General features: G+C 58.1%; 1 protein-coding gene across 1 annotated transcript in view; it reads right to left on the bottom strand.

The window, feature by feature from the left end:
- Positions 1-15,473, bottom strand: part of stan (Protocadherin-like wing polarity protein stan) — a gene marked incomplete at its 3' end in the record, with an annotated part of 64,591 nt that overhangs the window by 26,846 nt on the left and 22,272 nt on the right. Inside the window, 4 exon segments of the mRNA XM_037231866.1 lie at positions 963-1,103; positions 4,395-4,569; positions 7,895-8,041; positions 9,266-9,468. Of these exon segments, the coding sequence (XP_037087761.1) occupies positions 963-1,103; positions 4,395-4,569; positions 7,895-8,041; positions 9,266-9,468 (666 nt within the window).

Below are 15,473 nucleotides of genomic sequence, written 5' to 3'. Positions count from 1 at the left end.
AGGACGTGACCCCGGCTACTATTCGCATACGCCCCTTCAGACTAGAAACTTGAGTCTGTGGATAGTGCGTTGGGCACAGACCTCAGTGTATAGGCCGTGGTCGGTAATCAGAACACACACGATGCATACGGCCTTCGCAGTATTATCAGCTGGTGGTCCAAAATGCTCCACGCTGGGTGTCAGAGGTCACTATTTCGTCCCAGGCAGCGACCTCGTGCAGCCCCGTCACGCCCAAAAACTGCCACCAACCAAGCACCCAACAACTTTTTCAAGACGTCCCATTTCAACATACAGAGGAATGGCTTTCAGCACAGCATCGCCAAGTCAGCGAACGTCACAGATGACGTTTCTGCGTAATCACTCCGGATCAGGCTCCGTCCCGACGCGTGCGGCCGCGGCTCGGCAGACATTCACCGACCTCCTAATTGCGGCCGCCTGGTTCGCCGCGACCCCGGCCATAATGCATCACTGCAGCCGGCGGAGCCCGGCTTAATCCGCGCCGCCGGCGACTGTCGCGCGTCGGATTCTATTACACATGCCAGCGCGCCGCCCGAGGGACCGCGTGAGGCCCCTACAGTCTTGGACTCGACGGAGCGCGCTTCGCGCGGTGAGCCGCCCGCGGTGAGAGGCGCGGTGGATGTCGAGGGGCAATCGGCACTCACCGCGAAATGGCGTTCAACGAATCGCCCGTCCGCTCCCACTGTATGCTCACTGCCTCCCCCCCCCCCATCCCTTCACCCTCACCCCTCACGCTTAAGCGGCTGAGAAAAACTAGCAGCCACAGATAAACAGCCCACCTCGGGAGAGAAGCAGCGGCCACTGCCAGAACAGGCACCGTTCCTCTTCGCCGCAGATCTGAGGAGCACCATCGCGAGACCCAGGCGTTCGTGAAGCCGCCCCCTACCGCTGTCGCACTCACCGGCGTATCCCAGCGGGCAGACACACGCGTAGCCGCCCCCTACCGCTGTCGCACTCACCGGCATATCCCAGCGGGCAAACGCACGTGTAGCCGCCTTCGCGTCGGCGACACGTGCCGCCGTTCTGGCACGGCTGGCTGTAGCACAGGTTCACTTCGGCGTCGCACTCGTAGAACTCGCGCATCCCTGGGGAGCAAGGGCGCGCCGGAGCCGTCAACAGGTGCGAGCGGACGAAGGCGCCGGAGCAGACGCCAGCGTGTTGGACACACGGGGGTTTATGGTGGCGCTGTGTTCGCAGCTATACGTTCAGCAGCCACGCTGTCAGCCGGAGACGCGGTTTGGAGCGCCGCTCGCGTGTGCTGCCAGTTTCACAACTCTTTCATCGACACTTCGGCAACAAAAACACGCTCGACTATTCCGGCGTTAAAAGAACGACGCAGGCTTAATGAGTGGCAGACATGTTTTGGGATTTCAAATAAGCAGGGAAAGGCCTTGAGCCGCAGGTTTTTCGGCAGTATGAGTTCAGAGTTGTTATATCAACGGTTGTCGACCCGTATTATGCCAGGAGGTTGTGATCAAGCGAAATTACCTAGCAAACATTGGTTACATTGCCAATACTCGACGTTTCAAGCTGTGTTATGATTACGGCTAAACAAGGTTAAGAAAACAATTACATTTTGAAACATACACACATAAATCCAGAAAATTTCACGGATTCTAATACAGACACTGACGCACAAATGTGTCAAAAGCATAAACCGTCCGAGCTGCCATAACCTGACACCCGATCCGCGGGTCCACGCCAAGGGCTGCCGGAGCACAGGTGGCTAAGTCGGAAGATTACCAGGAACCATGCCGAGCAATAGGCTGTAAAATTGCTCATTACGAACGTCAGGCAAACACTGACGCCCGCGTCTTGATGCTGGCCAGTGCAGCCAGTAAATTATGATGTTCGTGGAAGTAATTAGCTGCCCTAGTGCTCGGCATGGGTCATCGCACCCTTCCAGCCTGGCCGGTCCAGTTTCGTGCAGCGCTTGGGGTACAGGACCGTGTATCGTGTCTGGGATGTTCGAGTTTTGTTTTATGATGTATGGCTTTATAACGTCGAGTATTGACAATATGACCCACGCTTGATTGATAACGTCGCTCAACCTGTGCCTGCTGATATAATGATGGTTGACGACCGACTTCATAAGAACTCTGAGCTCATAATGTTTTTTGATTGTTCAGTACGCAGACAAAAACAAAAATGTCTGAGCCTCGCGGCCATGTTTGATATCTACCTGGAAAAACATTTCAAGCAAAATTATGATAGCATATCATTATTTATCACCTAGCATGATTGCGCGAGAATAAATATAAAATCGAAATAGAAGATTCCCAAAATGCAATTGAGAATGGAACGGCCGAAGTTCGGCATGTTACAAATGGCCTGTGTTATTGGTGCATCGACACTCCCGGAGCATGTGTGCTAATCTTTTGTGTGTACCAGTGCTTGCGCTTGCACAGAACTGAGCTTTCTACAGAAACGCGGTAAAGAGCCATGAGCCAAACGTTGAACACCTAGAAATCATCGGTGCGTGAATAACGTGCAATACAGCGGCCAGTCGCAGCGGTCAGCTTAATGACGTGTTACGAGATCCACAGCGATGCACGGCCACGGTATCAGTCATCTTGACATGGGCGGGCATTGGCGGACCGGTGGCAAAAACCGGTCCCTATCACCGCCCAATCACCAGATCAATCATGCCGCCCAATCAGCGTGGCAGGAGTGCAACGCTGCGCGGCAGGCCGCCGGACTGGCCGGCGTGCGCAGTCGGGACCGCCGCGTTCAGAACTAGGGATCAAACGACACGGCGACGGCGTATGGGGTTGCCTCGGAGAGCTTATCACTCTCCAAAGCAGCTGTTCTCGATTGGACAGGTTCAATGACAGCGCGATTAGGCTCATATGATGACTGGAACACGAGAATGGTGAGAAAATCTCACCGGGGGGAGATTCGTCCAAATTCCCGTACATATTTTCGCCACCTGGACATTGCGCAAAGCCTAAAATTGGGCTTATGGTACGCGTCATAGGTTATCGTGAGGTTAGTTTTTCAAGAATACCGCCAGGACAGCGCGGATGAACCCCGCAGTGAACACCGGACAACACACGGCGTCGTCAGCAAACGACACGACGGCACGACGCCGCGTCGGCGGCTAACCAGCTGGAGCACCAGCGCCGTGCGGGAGCCCTCAAACGACGGCGTAGGATGGCGGCCGGCAATATTTCACAGTCGGGCCTTTGGTGGGCGGACAGAACCGCTGCGTTGTTTTGTGAGATCACGAGTCAACAGCCTCGCCATGCACCAGTTGCCACACGGGGACGCCACACCGTTTGTCACGCCGTTTCTCCGGGAGAAACGGCCGTTATGCCACGCTGGGCCGAACGGCGCGCTGACGAAGTCAACCATTGACGGCTGGACGATTTTTGCCGTGACCAGTCTGCAGCAAGCCGTTACTGCAGTTTTTTAGGTTGGCCTAATCTATTGGCATCAAGGCGGTCAGAAGAAAACGGATATTACGTGACTGGCAAGGGCTTAGTACGTTATATCCAAGTTGGCAGCATACTTATATGCAACAAAAAGAGGCATCAAAAATGCAATAGCGCTTGCGTTATATTTGAGGAGCTAATCGCACTGTCATATGCTGGTAGTAAGCCCCATCTACCCACTCAGAGCATCAGAGCCTTCCTCCACGACTGTAAAATCGTGTGTGGTGGCAGTGACTACACATGACCCCCATCTACACTCCACCGCACCGCTTCGTCTTCTTTCGGCTCTCTCTGCGTAAGCGACAACCAAAGGCCTATACATTCGGCCACTGCGTCACTTCACTTTCGCCTGCGCTCACTCTCCGCACCCGAGATCTCGTCCGCCGAGGCCGGGCGAGAGCGGGCGGGATGCTTGTTGCTCGTGTTATGTGAGGCGGCGTGGGTGGAGGACGAGCCACCCTGGCCGAGCCGAGAGCCCCGGCCAGGCGCCGGCTGTCTCCATCGATCAGTGCTCATTAGTCTCTGCTGAAAGCCGATCCCGCGCTGGCTTCGACGGTGGCCTTCGGATAATCTCGACGCCCAGCGCCCGTCCACAGTCAGTTCTCGGGCCAGGCGCTGAAGGCGTGACTGATTCCACGATTCCGCTGCTTTTTCGCAGGTCTGTGATCCAGACGACGGGCGGGACGCATCAACTCTGTTCAGATCGTGGATGTAAACTGCGCATCCCTTCCGACGGACGCGATGGCTGCGCGCTTAGCCCGACAGTAAATGCTACCTGATCCCCTAATCTCGACGTAAAACGCCGGTTGACTCTCTTACCTCTACGACCGTGATCGCCAGCTCCCGGCGCCGGGGGCTCCTCGGTTGAGTCCACCCGAGCCACAGACCCTCCGTGCCGCCCTCGCCGACACGTGGCGGCCACCGCCGAGAGCCATTACTCACCGGCGAATCCCGCCGGGCAGCGGCAGGCGAAGGTGCTGACGGGGTAGATGGGCCGGAAGAGGATGCTCTGGCTGTGGATGAAGCCAGTGGCGTTGCCGAACTTGAGCACCGTCAGACACTTGTCGAAGTTGAGGCACGGCTCGCGCACGCAGAGGTTGTCGTCGAACGGCAGCACCTGCGGGGCGGCGTGTTCCGTTAGGCTCGGTGGTGAAGGTCGGCCGTCAGGTCACATCAAGGGTCAGGTCAAGCTGTGCCAGGCCGCGAACAGGAAGGGCGCACCCCAGCGTGCGCGACCCTGGGATGTCTATCAACGTGATGCGATAGCACACAGCGGGCTGAAAATCTGCATTCAAGGTCCCTGCTCATTTCCGAACTTTTTGCGATCCATTTGAACAGAGCGTCGACAGAAAGGTGACGTAAAAACTTTGCGCAAAAAACGACGAAATGTGTGCCCGGGCAGACAGTGTGGAAATGAATTTTCGAACGAACTCCTCGGCCGGCAATATTGCGCCTTCAGGTCTGCAGGCGACACATCATAGAAACACGCTGCGCGCGACACACACGAAGCACTCACTCGGATCGAGACACATTCAGCCTGCGACAAAACAGTTTGCGGCAGATACGCCGCACCTCGAGTTTTCCAATATCTCCCGCGCTGCCACCGGCAGGCGCGGAACGTCAGGCCATTGTCAGGCTTATGAATAACGCCCGACGCCCCGCACATCACCTCCGCCGAGAAAAACTGTCCTCGTTCACAACATGGTGCTAAATGGTGTCCCGGACAGGACCGGGGCGACCGTCAGCACGACAGCGTTCGACGAGGGCAGTGCAATGAAGGAGGTCTCGCAAAGCGGCCGTCAAACCAATGCCAGAAACCCCGAAGCATCAATGAGAGGGAGAGCACTAGGTTAGAAATTTGGATGGTGGTGCATGTGTAGGTACGGAGTAGTGTGCATTGCTACAATGCCGGTCACCCGAATGCGGGTCCTGTTCTTGCGCTGTCTGTCAGAATAAAACGGACAAAATGTCAAGAATAGTTTTAGCTCATTTGAACACTTCCAAACACTCTGCAGGCAACCAGCAAAATGATCGAAGAAACACGGGAGAGAGATGTCGAGTACACGCGTTTGCTCCATCTTCCACTATTTTCTACTTCCACTATTTATTTTATTTGATTCATTGTCTTCCACCCCGGTGATACGCCTCGAGGCCTGCTTCGAGTCTCCTGCTCCCCTGCAGTACGTCAACATAGCTTAAGCACCCAGCAGCAACGCAAAGCAGCCTGCGGGCCAGCTCTCGCTGGGCTGGCACCCGGACCGCCGCCCTGCCCAGCGTCAGCGCCGCTGGGGCGCTGGTCGCCATGACGACCGACCGCTGGGGCGCTGGTCGGCATGACGGGCCGGCCGCCGCCGCGCGTCACGCAGCGTGATGTCGCCGCTCGGCCCGCCGCGTGCGGCAGCGCGGCCACGGTCCGGTCCGGCGGCGGTCGACGGCCGACGGACCCAGTTTTTGTGGTCCGCCCGCGGTGGCGGCCGCGAGGAGAACGAGCGAGAGGGAGGGTGGGGAAGAGGGGAGGGGGTGGAGAAAGAGAGAGAGAGAGAGAGAGAGAGAGAAGAGAGAGAGAGAGAGAGAGAGAGAGAGAGAGAGAGAGAGAGGAGAGAGAGAGAGAGAGAGAGAGAGAGAGAGCGAGAGAGAGAGAGAGAGAGGAGAGAGAGAGAGAGAGAGAGAGAGGAGAGAGAGAGAGAGAGAGAGAGAGAGAGAGAGAGAGAGAGAGAGAGAGAGAGAGAGAGAGAGAGAGAGAGAGCACGAGAGAGAGAGAGAGAACACGGGAACATATTTTTCCATGCTGTTTGATCGGCGTGTGCGAGAATTGTTGGGTCAAAAATTACTTACAGCAATCTGATAATACCTTTTACACCAACTGTCACAAATATTGCGGTGTCGAATTAGTGTGCGTAATAGATAAGGAGCGAATAATATAGAACTGCAAGCACAGTGTCATGAAAAATTGCGCACATTTTTTATTATGATACCGTGCAAGGTTTCATGAACAGAAATATGTTGATATGGCAGAGTACTTCAGGAGCTACAATGCCCACATTCCATGCAAATTCATGGACGTAACGATCTGAAGTTCTTTAGATTGTGAAATAATAAGGCACACGAGACTATTGTGAAACAATGCGCTCCGGTGTAACGGGTATTGCAATATAGACTCATACCAAGCAATGATGCATTAATCTAAAGCTGGTCTTAAGCCCAGCCATAGAGAGAAAGACCGCATTCCAGACCCTGCTCAATGCTGCGGTTGGACTTACTCTGCATGTTTGCATTATCCGACGCTATGCTGTAGTGGCGACCATGCCACCTGGCTGTCGCGCTTTTTACTACCCAGCCCAGCAGGTTTACCAAGTAGACGCACAGACACTGAGCTGTGGATGGTAAAGGGCGCCGCCACTGCACTTACAGGCTGCGGACTTCCAGCAGCGCATTCCGCGACTGCACGCGGTCAGTCGAGCATCCGCTCCCATGCAGGGAGCATGCCACGCCCGCTGGTGCCCGACTTCGTGGAAGCCCGCCCACCATCCACCGCGGCTGCCGAGCAGCGCTGTGCTCTGCCACTCGCCGCCAGACTTTCCCGGCCGCCGCCGTCTGGCTGGCACCGAGCGCTCTCCCGGGAGCCCCATATCAGCGCCGAGCCGGGGTGTCACCGGCCGGCCCGGCCCGGTCCCGGCCCCGGGCCGCCCCGGCCCGCCGCTGCCGTCTGTTTGCCAGACCGACCGCGGTCGCATCGCAGGGCCCCCGTAAAGCGGGCCGCGAACGCCGGCTGGATGGCATCGGAGCCGATCCGGCTGGCCACATGGCACCGGAGCCGATCCGGCTGGCCACATGGCACCGGAGCCGATCCAGCTGGCCGGATGGCACCGGAGCCGATCCAGCCGGCCGGATGGCACCGGAGCCGATCCAGCTGGTGGCACGGCACCGGAGCCGATCCAGCCGGCCGCACGGCACCGGAGCCGATCCGGCTGGCCGGATGGCATGCCGGTGTAATCTGGAGCGCCAGTTGGCCGGGAGATGACTGCCAGCGGCTGGGCACTGAGAGGACGACGCGAGGCGTTCCGAGCGCCAGCACACCTTCAGCATCCATCGGGCGGACGTAATGGGGACAGCCTATCGCCATCAGATGCGGCAGGACTGGAGGCCGGCCGACACGGGCGCTGACCATGCGCGTGATTGTCCACACGCTCAGCAAACGGCCTCGTGCACTCACACACAGCTCTGGCACCTGTGGTCCCATGCACAGACACCACGGCTATGGCACAACCTTAATCACCGGTCGAGGTCACGCAAAAGTTGGATCCATTAACGACTACATACACCAAACATATAGGCCGCGCAAACCGTATCATTCACACAAACACATACTCCAGCAAGCAGGTGCATGGTCGGACGCATACAGACCGGCAGGGACAGACAACATAGCGACGCCGTAGGCTGACCTGAACGGCGGCCAGCTTAGCCAGCACGGCCCTGTTGAGGTAGACGCGCTCCTGGATGTGCTGCTGGCTGATGAAGCCGCCGCCGCCATCGGACGCCAGCGCCGAGAAGCTGACGTTCAAGATGCGCTCCTTCACCTCGGTGTCGTCCTGCGCAACAGTCACAGACGCGGGGTCATCGACGTGGGGACGTGTTCTACAGCTCAGTACGCGTTTGAGTCTACAATTGCCAGGCAGTCTCGACGCGGAAGCATGTGATCTGTTATCATGTTGCGGAATGCGGCACTCGCAGTGGCAGCGCAGTATCGGCCATCATTTCTGAAGGTGATAAATGTCCTCATTCAGAAAGCCGATGACACCATAGCATGGGCGACGTGTTCATTTTGTAGCTGGGGTTCACTGGGGAGTAGTCAATACGGAACTCCGAGCACAGCCTTCACAGAGCCGGCCCAAGCGATGACGGCAGCTGCGATGCAAGCAGCTATAGGCTGGTGACCCAGTCAGCCAGGGACAATCAGCATTGGTGGGAACAGGTTAAGCCCCAGAAAAAATTTGCCATGACGCTACCCCAAGCGGCGGTATTGGCACAGAACCGAAGAGAATCTGACCGGTTTACAACACAACTTGGCTGGCCGTAACGGCGAGTGGTTTGGTACCGGTTCGGGAGGCGAGACCGAGTGGCCCACCGGCGGAGCAGCCCGACTGCCAACTAGACTCGAAGCTCCGCGAGGCACAGTCTCAGCCTCGGAAGCCGAAGCATGCGACACCGAGGGATGCTGCTGTAATTTAGCTCAACCGGACAGGCTGCCTGGCGTCTGGGTGGGACATCAGCTTTCCGCAGGCTCTCCTTCTTAGGATGACAGAAGCCCACTGGCCGGACTGAACGCCGCCGACTTGTGCACTGGACACACGTGCCTTCCGCTCTAATGCTGTCTTGCTCCAAGCGCCAGCAATAAACGCGAGCTGCTGTAGTCATTGAGTTGAATCGTGCAAGACGATGCCCAGCGGATGAACTTCGAGTGGGATTGAAATAGAGGAAAACACTCTACCATATCAGTATACCATCTCGGGAGTCCGTTATTACACAAGATATGCAAGCCTTAAAACGAGCGCGATTGAGCGAAATCATGGCTATCCCACGAAACATCCTCACCCCTGCTGTTGCACGGTCCGACAACTAGCGGCCATACACTAATTGCAAACAATATGCTGCACATATAATGGGAGCTCTGCCGAACGCAGCACAAGACTGGCAGCGGTTCGTCTGGGAATGGTCGTCCACAATAAGTGTATCCAAATCCCCTGGAGACCCGAATTTATTCCATAACGCCGCGTTGGTTCGTCTGTACTGACCAACCCATGATCTGCACGCACCTGCACGTTGAAGACGACGATCTGCTCCTTGTGCACGGACAGAACGGCCGACAGTCCGTCCTTGAATAGGGAGAAGATCTGCGGGCTGAGGAAGGCCTGCGACGTCATCTCGCCCAACCGGAGGGTGACCGAGTTGAAGAGCATGTCGTCCGTTACCAAGCGCACCTGCAGCTCCAGCTCCGCCGACACCTCGTTCAGGCCGTCTGCCGGAAGATCACCAGGCAGTGAGTGACATGGCCAGAGACAAGCACGGCGATGGAACTGGTGTACAGTGAAGCGCCAATCGCAGCAGCACGTTCATGCAATCTGTACTAGGCTTGGCTAGAATTGGCGCACGTTCTGGAATGCATCAGGCAATTTACATAATTGAACACAGAAGTAGCAATTGGGTCGTGTTCAACGATTAGGATAACACGGACATTACGGCGCGGAAGGCTCTGCAGCTGCAGCGCGCCATTGTATCCACAGCGGGGAAGTTGCATGCCAACAAGACATCGTCACACGTCGCGTCACCGGGCGAGATACCAACAGCTGCAGAGTCAAATTGGTTTCCGCAGCTGTGGTCTCAATAGCGGCCGGAAAGGGGGCGTTTTGGTCGCAAGATGGCTAACTGGCACGGCTCCGTGAAAAGCCTTGCAGTCAAAGTGAAGACACAGAGGACCGGGAGTAAAGTGTATATAGCACAATGGCACACAAATGACAATGCGCATGTTTGAATCATTCTTAAAGCACCAGGTCGCTGGCTCTTTTCGCCGTGCCTCCGACGTAGCTTCATTCAACGCAATGTCAAACTTGTCACCCACCGTGTGACCAATGCAACTACTCTGTCTGGGGTGAAATGGTGGGTGAAGAGTATAAAGGCTATGGGGAGAGATATCTTGAAATAAAACCATAACCTTGCCTGTTCCAGTCAGATACAAGTCATCAGTTGGTGTGGCACCTCACAAAACCTTGCTGTACACATGGCCCACTTCTCATGCACCTGGACTGTACCCTCGATGCCTAAACCGCACCACAATCTGATATAATCAATCTCAAACATAATGCGATATAAGACATCCGGGCAGTCAGTGATGGGCATCAAAACACCCCAACGCTCCACCGCTCCGTGCTCGACCACTACTAGGAACGTCTGCATCCAGTTTCTCGTCGGCGGTGGACGTATGATCCAGACGCCATCAGTTTTCCCCGGGAGGTAACAATATTATGAAAGTTTCCTCTTTATGACGTCTCTTCGCAAAGTTGGGGTAACTTTGTTGATCCGGGACGGAGGTCGGGAGCGCCGGTGGCGCCGCCCCGCTGCGGCTCTGCTGAGAGTAGTGCCGTCGGCCGCAGCCGACAGCCCATCATCCCCTGGGTGTGCTCACGAGCCGCTGTAGCCGAATCAGTCGCCCGCACCCCCTCCTGCCCTCAGCACACGCAGCAGCTGCCTACACTGCTGTGGGCAGTCGGTGGACACCAACCCTGCCTACAGCAGACGCAGCAACTGCCTACACCGCTGTGGGCAATCGGTGGACACCAACCCTGCCCACAGCAGACGCAGGAGCTACCCGCACTCAAGCGAGCGCGCGTCGTCGTACGTTTACGCGTCATCCCCGGTCCACCAGTCCCGGCCGCTCGGCGCTGGCCGCCAGCGGGTCACTGACCTCCACCAGCGGGCGGCGGCACGACGGGTGTGGGGCCTTGACGAGTGTGTGGGCTCTGGCGGCCGGACTGGTGCAGCGGCACCGCTGCCCGCCGGTGACATTGGCGGCGCAGGTGACTTTGACGTGCTTAGGATGCTTAAGTCCACCGAAATCCCTTGCATCGCCCAGCCCAACTCTCCTTCCAGTTTCCACACACAGTCGTTTTGACGTTGTACTCTCGCACCTCTACCCCTCCCCCTCCCTCCGTCCCTCTCCCGAAGGCCCGAAAAACTCGTGACAAACGCGGCGCGGCGGAGGCGGAACGGGCGCGTCTCCGGCCGGCGCCGGTGAGAGGCGAGCGGGCGCCGGACGCTGGGAGAAAGTCGGCCGCTCGGGGCCGCCCCCGCTCCGGAAACGGCTCGCAGTAGCCGCCAGCGGGCGTCGGACGACCGCCGAGCTTCCGCTGGCCCGGCAGGTGACGGCGAGAAGGTGCCAGTGCGTCACAGGCGGCGCGCCGTCGGCTTCATGAGCAGGGAACGCCGCAAAGGCCCCCCGGTGGGCGCGACAGGCAAGCTGCAATCTCGTCCTCACGTTCGCTTACAAAGAACGCCGAGCTGTACTGACTGAGATCGTGACACGGCGCCGAGAAAGATCGCGGCGTGTCGCACTGTTTCGCAGAACACACTGCCGAGTCACAGGGGGAATCTCTGAGTCACGACTCATATGCGAGTGGAACGGGTTACAAGCGGAGAAATGGCGCAGGTCTGGGTGGCAAAGGCTGTAAGGCCTGCAGATTTTCTTTTCAACAATTGCCCGGGCAACTATGACTATGCCCACAGACCTAACTTGATTCACGTCGTTTGCGCTGGCGCACTATTTTTTAACGATGCTCTCCATTGCAGTCTTGAGAGGAAGATTCCCTTCACTTCTTTCACTCAGAATCCCCGGGAAAGATTTCGTCGGTCAGTGCACATTGCGTGGCGGCCGAAGTGAACTCCACGTCAGCAGAAACATGGCTCCTGCGGTCCGACGGCGAACGCTGGCCGCCCGTCAACACGCCACACCTGGTGTATCGCCTCGGGGCACATTCCGAGCCCGGCCGACTGAGGGTTTCGCTCGTCGACAGGCAGGGTGCGATGCTGGAGCAGCAGCGGCCGCCGACCCTGGAGCGTCACGCGACGGACGCTGTAGATGATGTGGAGGATTATTTTGAGGGCATTCGAGAGTCCGGGCACTCAGGATCTCATCAGACTTCAAATGTTCGTCAGCGGCCGGATCATTTCGGGTCAATTTGAATACGAAAAGCATGTGGTGTCAAGACTTCGCCCACTTTCCCGGCCAAGCGATATCAAACAGCTTATAATACACTAATAGCCTGTTGACTAGTCTGTGATTGCCCAGTCAGCTGCAGAAATTCCCTCCAGGTGTGAGCGATGCCCTCCAGTGATTTTCTAATTTCCAGTCGCCGAAAATGCCGCGCGTTGTCGGCCACTGGCCGCCTCGACTCCAACAGAGCCTCCGCTGGGCGCCAGAAATAGCCGAGCACGCCGCAGCGACATCAGGCGACCGAATTTAATTAAACCGCTACTGAGCCCGCTGGAGAAAATCTGACGCAAAGTTGACGTCCATAAGTGCTGGCCGGGGCGGCGCCCGCGTCTGCGGGGCGCGGGAAGCTTCGCCACAGCGCCCGGCGCCCCGGAGCGGCCGCCGACACATCCCCCGCCCGCAGCCGCCGCGGCATGTCCGGTCTGGGCGGCTGCCTTGAGGTCCAGGGCGGACGCGTCCCGAGTTCAAACTGCAGAGGCACGTCCGCGGGAGCGTCAGCATGCCTCGCCATGTTACGGCAGTTGAGTGTGCAGGCGGGCTGAGGGCTGATATCAGACTCCTTTTAGTAGGTATACCACGTTTTTGTCCACGCTAAATCGTGTTCTCCCTCACGTAAGCGGCCGTATATTCCGGCAGATGGAGCGGCTATCTTCCCCACAGCAGGCCATGTTCCCTTCCATACCGGATGGCGCCTCCTGTATCATGTCATGTCATCTCCCATATCGCGCTACCTCCTACGGACGCTGAGCCGCGTTCTCTCGCTATCAGCCCATACTCCTCCGCATCGCCTGCCGTGTCCGCTCCCACGCCGGCCGTTTCCTCTCCTCCATATACGGTCATGTTATCGTCGATTGAGTGACGTCGGCGGCGGCTTCCCGCCGAGTTCACTGGCTCCTCATGCCTCCCTCCCGCGCGGACGGCAGCCCGCCACCGAGTCCGCCCTCTCTCCTGCCGTCCTCCCGTGCGGACGGAACCCCGTCACCGAGTCCGCGCTCTCTCGTGCCGTCCTCCCGCGCGGGCGGCACCCCGTCACTGAGTCCGCCCTCTCTCCTGCTGTCCTCCCGGGCGAACGACGGCCCGCCACCGAGTCCGCGCTCTCTCCAGCCGTCCTCGCGGGCGGACGGCAGCCCGCCACCGAGCTCGCCATCTTCCTGCCGTCCTCCCGGGCGGACGACGGACGGCCCGCCACCAGGCCCGCCCGTTCTCCTGCCGTCCTTCCTGGCGGACGGCGGCCCGCCCTCTCTCCGCCGTCCTCCCGGGTGGGCGCCTGGCCGCTATTGACCAGCGGTGTTCCATTACGCCACCAATTCCGGCCATCATAGGCCATACACGCCGGGCAGTTTGTCAATTGGCGCGGACAATGATACGACGCCTGTGGTGATCACGACTACTGACCGGCGCTGCGCGGCGCTCGATACGCGTCAATGGCTTATTACCCGGCACATGAGCACGCTGGCGCGCATAGCGCAATTTGGTGCGTCTGTGATGCTACCATCGCGCGATCATTACCCGGCCGAGGTACGCGTAAAGCGACAACAGCACAACAAACGCGCTAATTTTTCGGAGCGGCGACCAAAGCAAGACTTCTAAGCCACTACCGACACATTTCCGTACATGCAGCGCCCTCAGTGCGGTCTTGCCCGGTCGCGCTCCACTCTCTCAGCGGCGGCCACGGGCCGGGCCGGCGTGGGGCCGCGTTCGTGACTGGCGCCGCGTCGCCTCAGCTGGAGGCAGCACGGCCGCCGCGCTGGGGCGTGGCCGCTCACCGGGGCCCGCACACGCGCCGCCGTGACGTCACGGCGCCGCTCGCGTGACGTCACGGCGGCGGCGCCGCGCGCCGATCGTGTGTGTTTGTTGCGACAATGGAGCGATAAATTCGCGAGTGGCGGCGGTGTTCGGCGGCGCTGGAGTGGGCCGACGCAGATGGAGTGGCGGCTGGCCCGTGTCCGCCCCGTGACCGCCGGCCGGCGGTCCGACAAACGCAGGGCGCGGCCGGCCGGGCGGCCCTCCGCCGACAGAGACAAAGCGGCCTCTCAGAACGGCCGACGGTCAACACGGCGGCCGCCGCATCGGCCGCGCACGCAGCATGTACTGACCGGCGATCGATGCATCGACCGGGGCGCGGTCGGTCGCGGTCACTTGCAGTCGGCCGTCCGTGGCGGTTTATTTGTGCGCGGCGAACTGCCAGGGCGGTGGTCGACCGGAGCCGGACGACGAGATGGCGCCAGGACAACACCATACAGTCGAACAACAGGATGGCACGTGTCGGGAGAGCAGAAACGGAACGCAGGAGAGCACGGCAGGGCGGTGTGGCAAAGGTTAGGAGGACATTACCTGTTAGAACGGTGATCTGCAGTCTTCACAGAAGTAAAAAATAACTTATAAGCGTAACGTGGTCGATTTAATCACGCCCAACAAAGCTTTTGGTGTATTACACTGCATGAACATTTTTACCAGTGTCGTGTCTCGATTCAAATCACAGGTCCATAGGCCAAGCCTGGAACTAAAGATGTCTGTGGGCTGGCGCTGAAAGAACTGTCTTATAAATCCGAAGATACTTTTGCTCGAGGAAATGGCAGACTGGCAAGTAGAAGCCCGGAGACTGAAAAAAGCTTCTTGACATCTTTATAATCTCGGTAGAGCACCGTGTTTTTTCCAGCAAGGAAGTATAAAACTCGAGGGATACCACATATACATTATTTCCACCTCATAGATTTGTGCTGGATCGCTGGAATGGCATCGCAAAGAACCTTTGCGCTACGGAAATGGATGGATACAGCGGGCACTCCACCGTAATGGACAGCAGTCCGGCGTTCGTGAAATCGAAGTCGTAGCACATTGACAGACAAAGCACGGTTGTTTCCGCCCACGGCGAGCTTCAATCTGCAACAGCGAATCTTATCGCGACGACAAAAAGAGAGGTCAGTTGAGAAGATCCGAAGCATAACGCAGTGCCCCGCCGCCCACCCTCAGTCTCTACTACATCTAGCCGACTTGGCATCGGAGCACCGCCAGTCGCCACACACAACACCGCCAGTCGCCACACACGACACCGCCAGTCGCCACACTCGCACACAAGACGAGAACGAAAGCCATCAGGGTCGGTGATTTTATCCCGCAGAATTTTACGACAGGTCCATGAAGTCCGTGAGTGGCCGAGTGGGGTTTCCTACAGTCGTGCAGGCTCTTTCCGCCGATTGTCTGAGGCGAGAACGCCCGATACGACACCAGGCAGTCGTGTGTCATGAACTTCAACA

This window comes from Pollicipes pollicipes, unplaced genomic scaffold (assembly GCF_011947565.3).
Source record: "Pollicipes pollicipes isolate AB1234 unplaced genomic scaffold, Ppol_2.1 Scaffold_6686;HRSCAF=7923_pilon_pilon_pilon, whole genome shotgun sequence".
Taxonomy (NCBI): domain Eukaryota; kingdom Metazoa; phylum Arthropoda; class Thecostraca; order Pollicipedomorpha; family Pollicipedidae; genus Pollicipes; species Pollicipes pollicipes.
The sequence above is the reverse complement of the archived record's forward strand: the minus strand, read 5'-3'. Positions and strand labels throughout refer to the sequence as shown.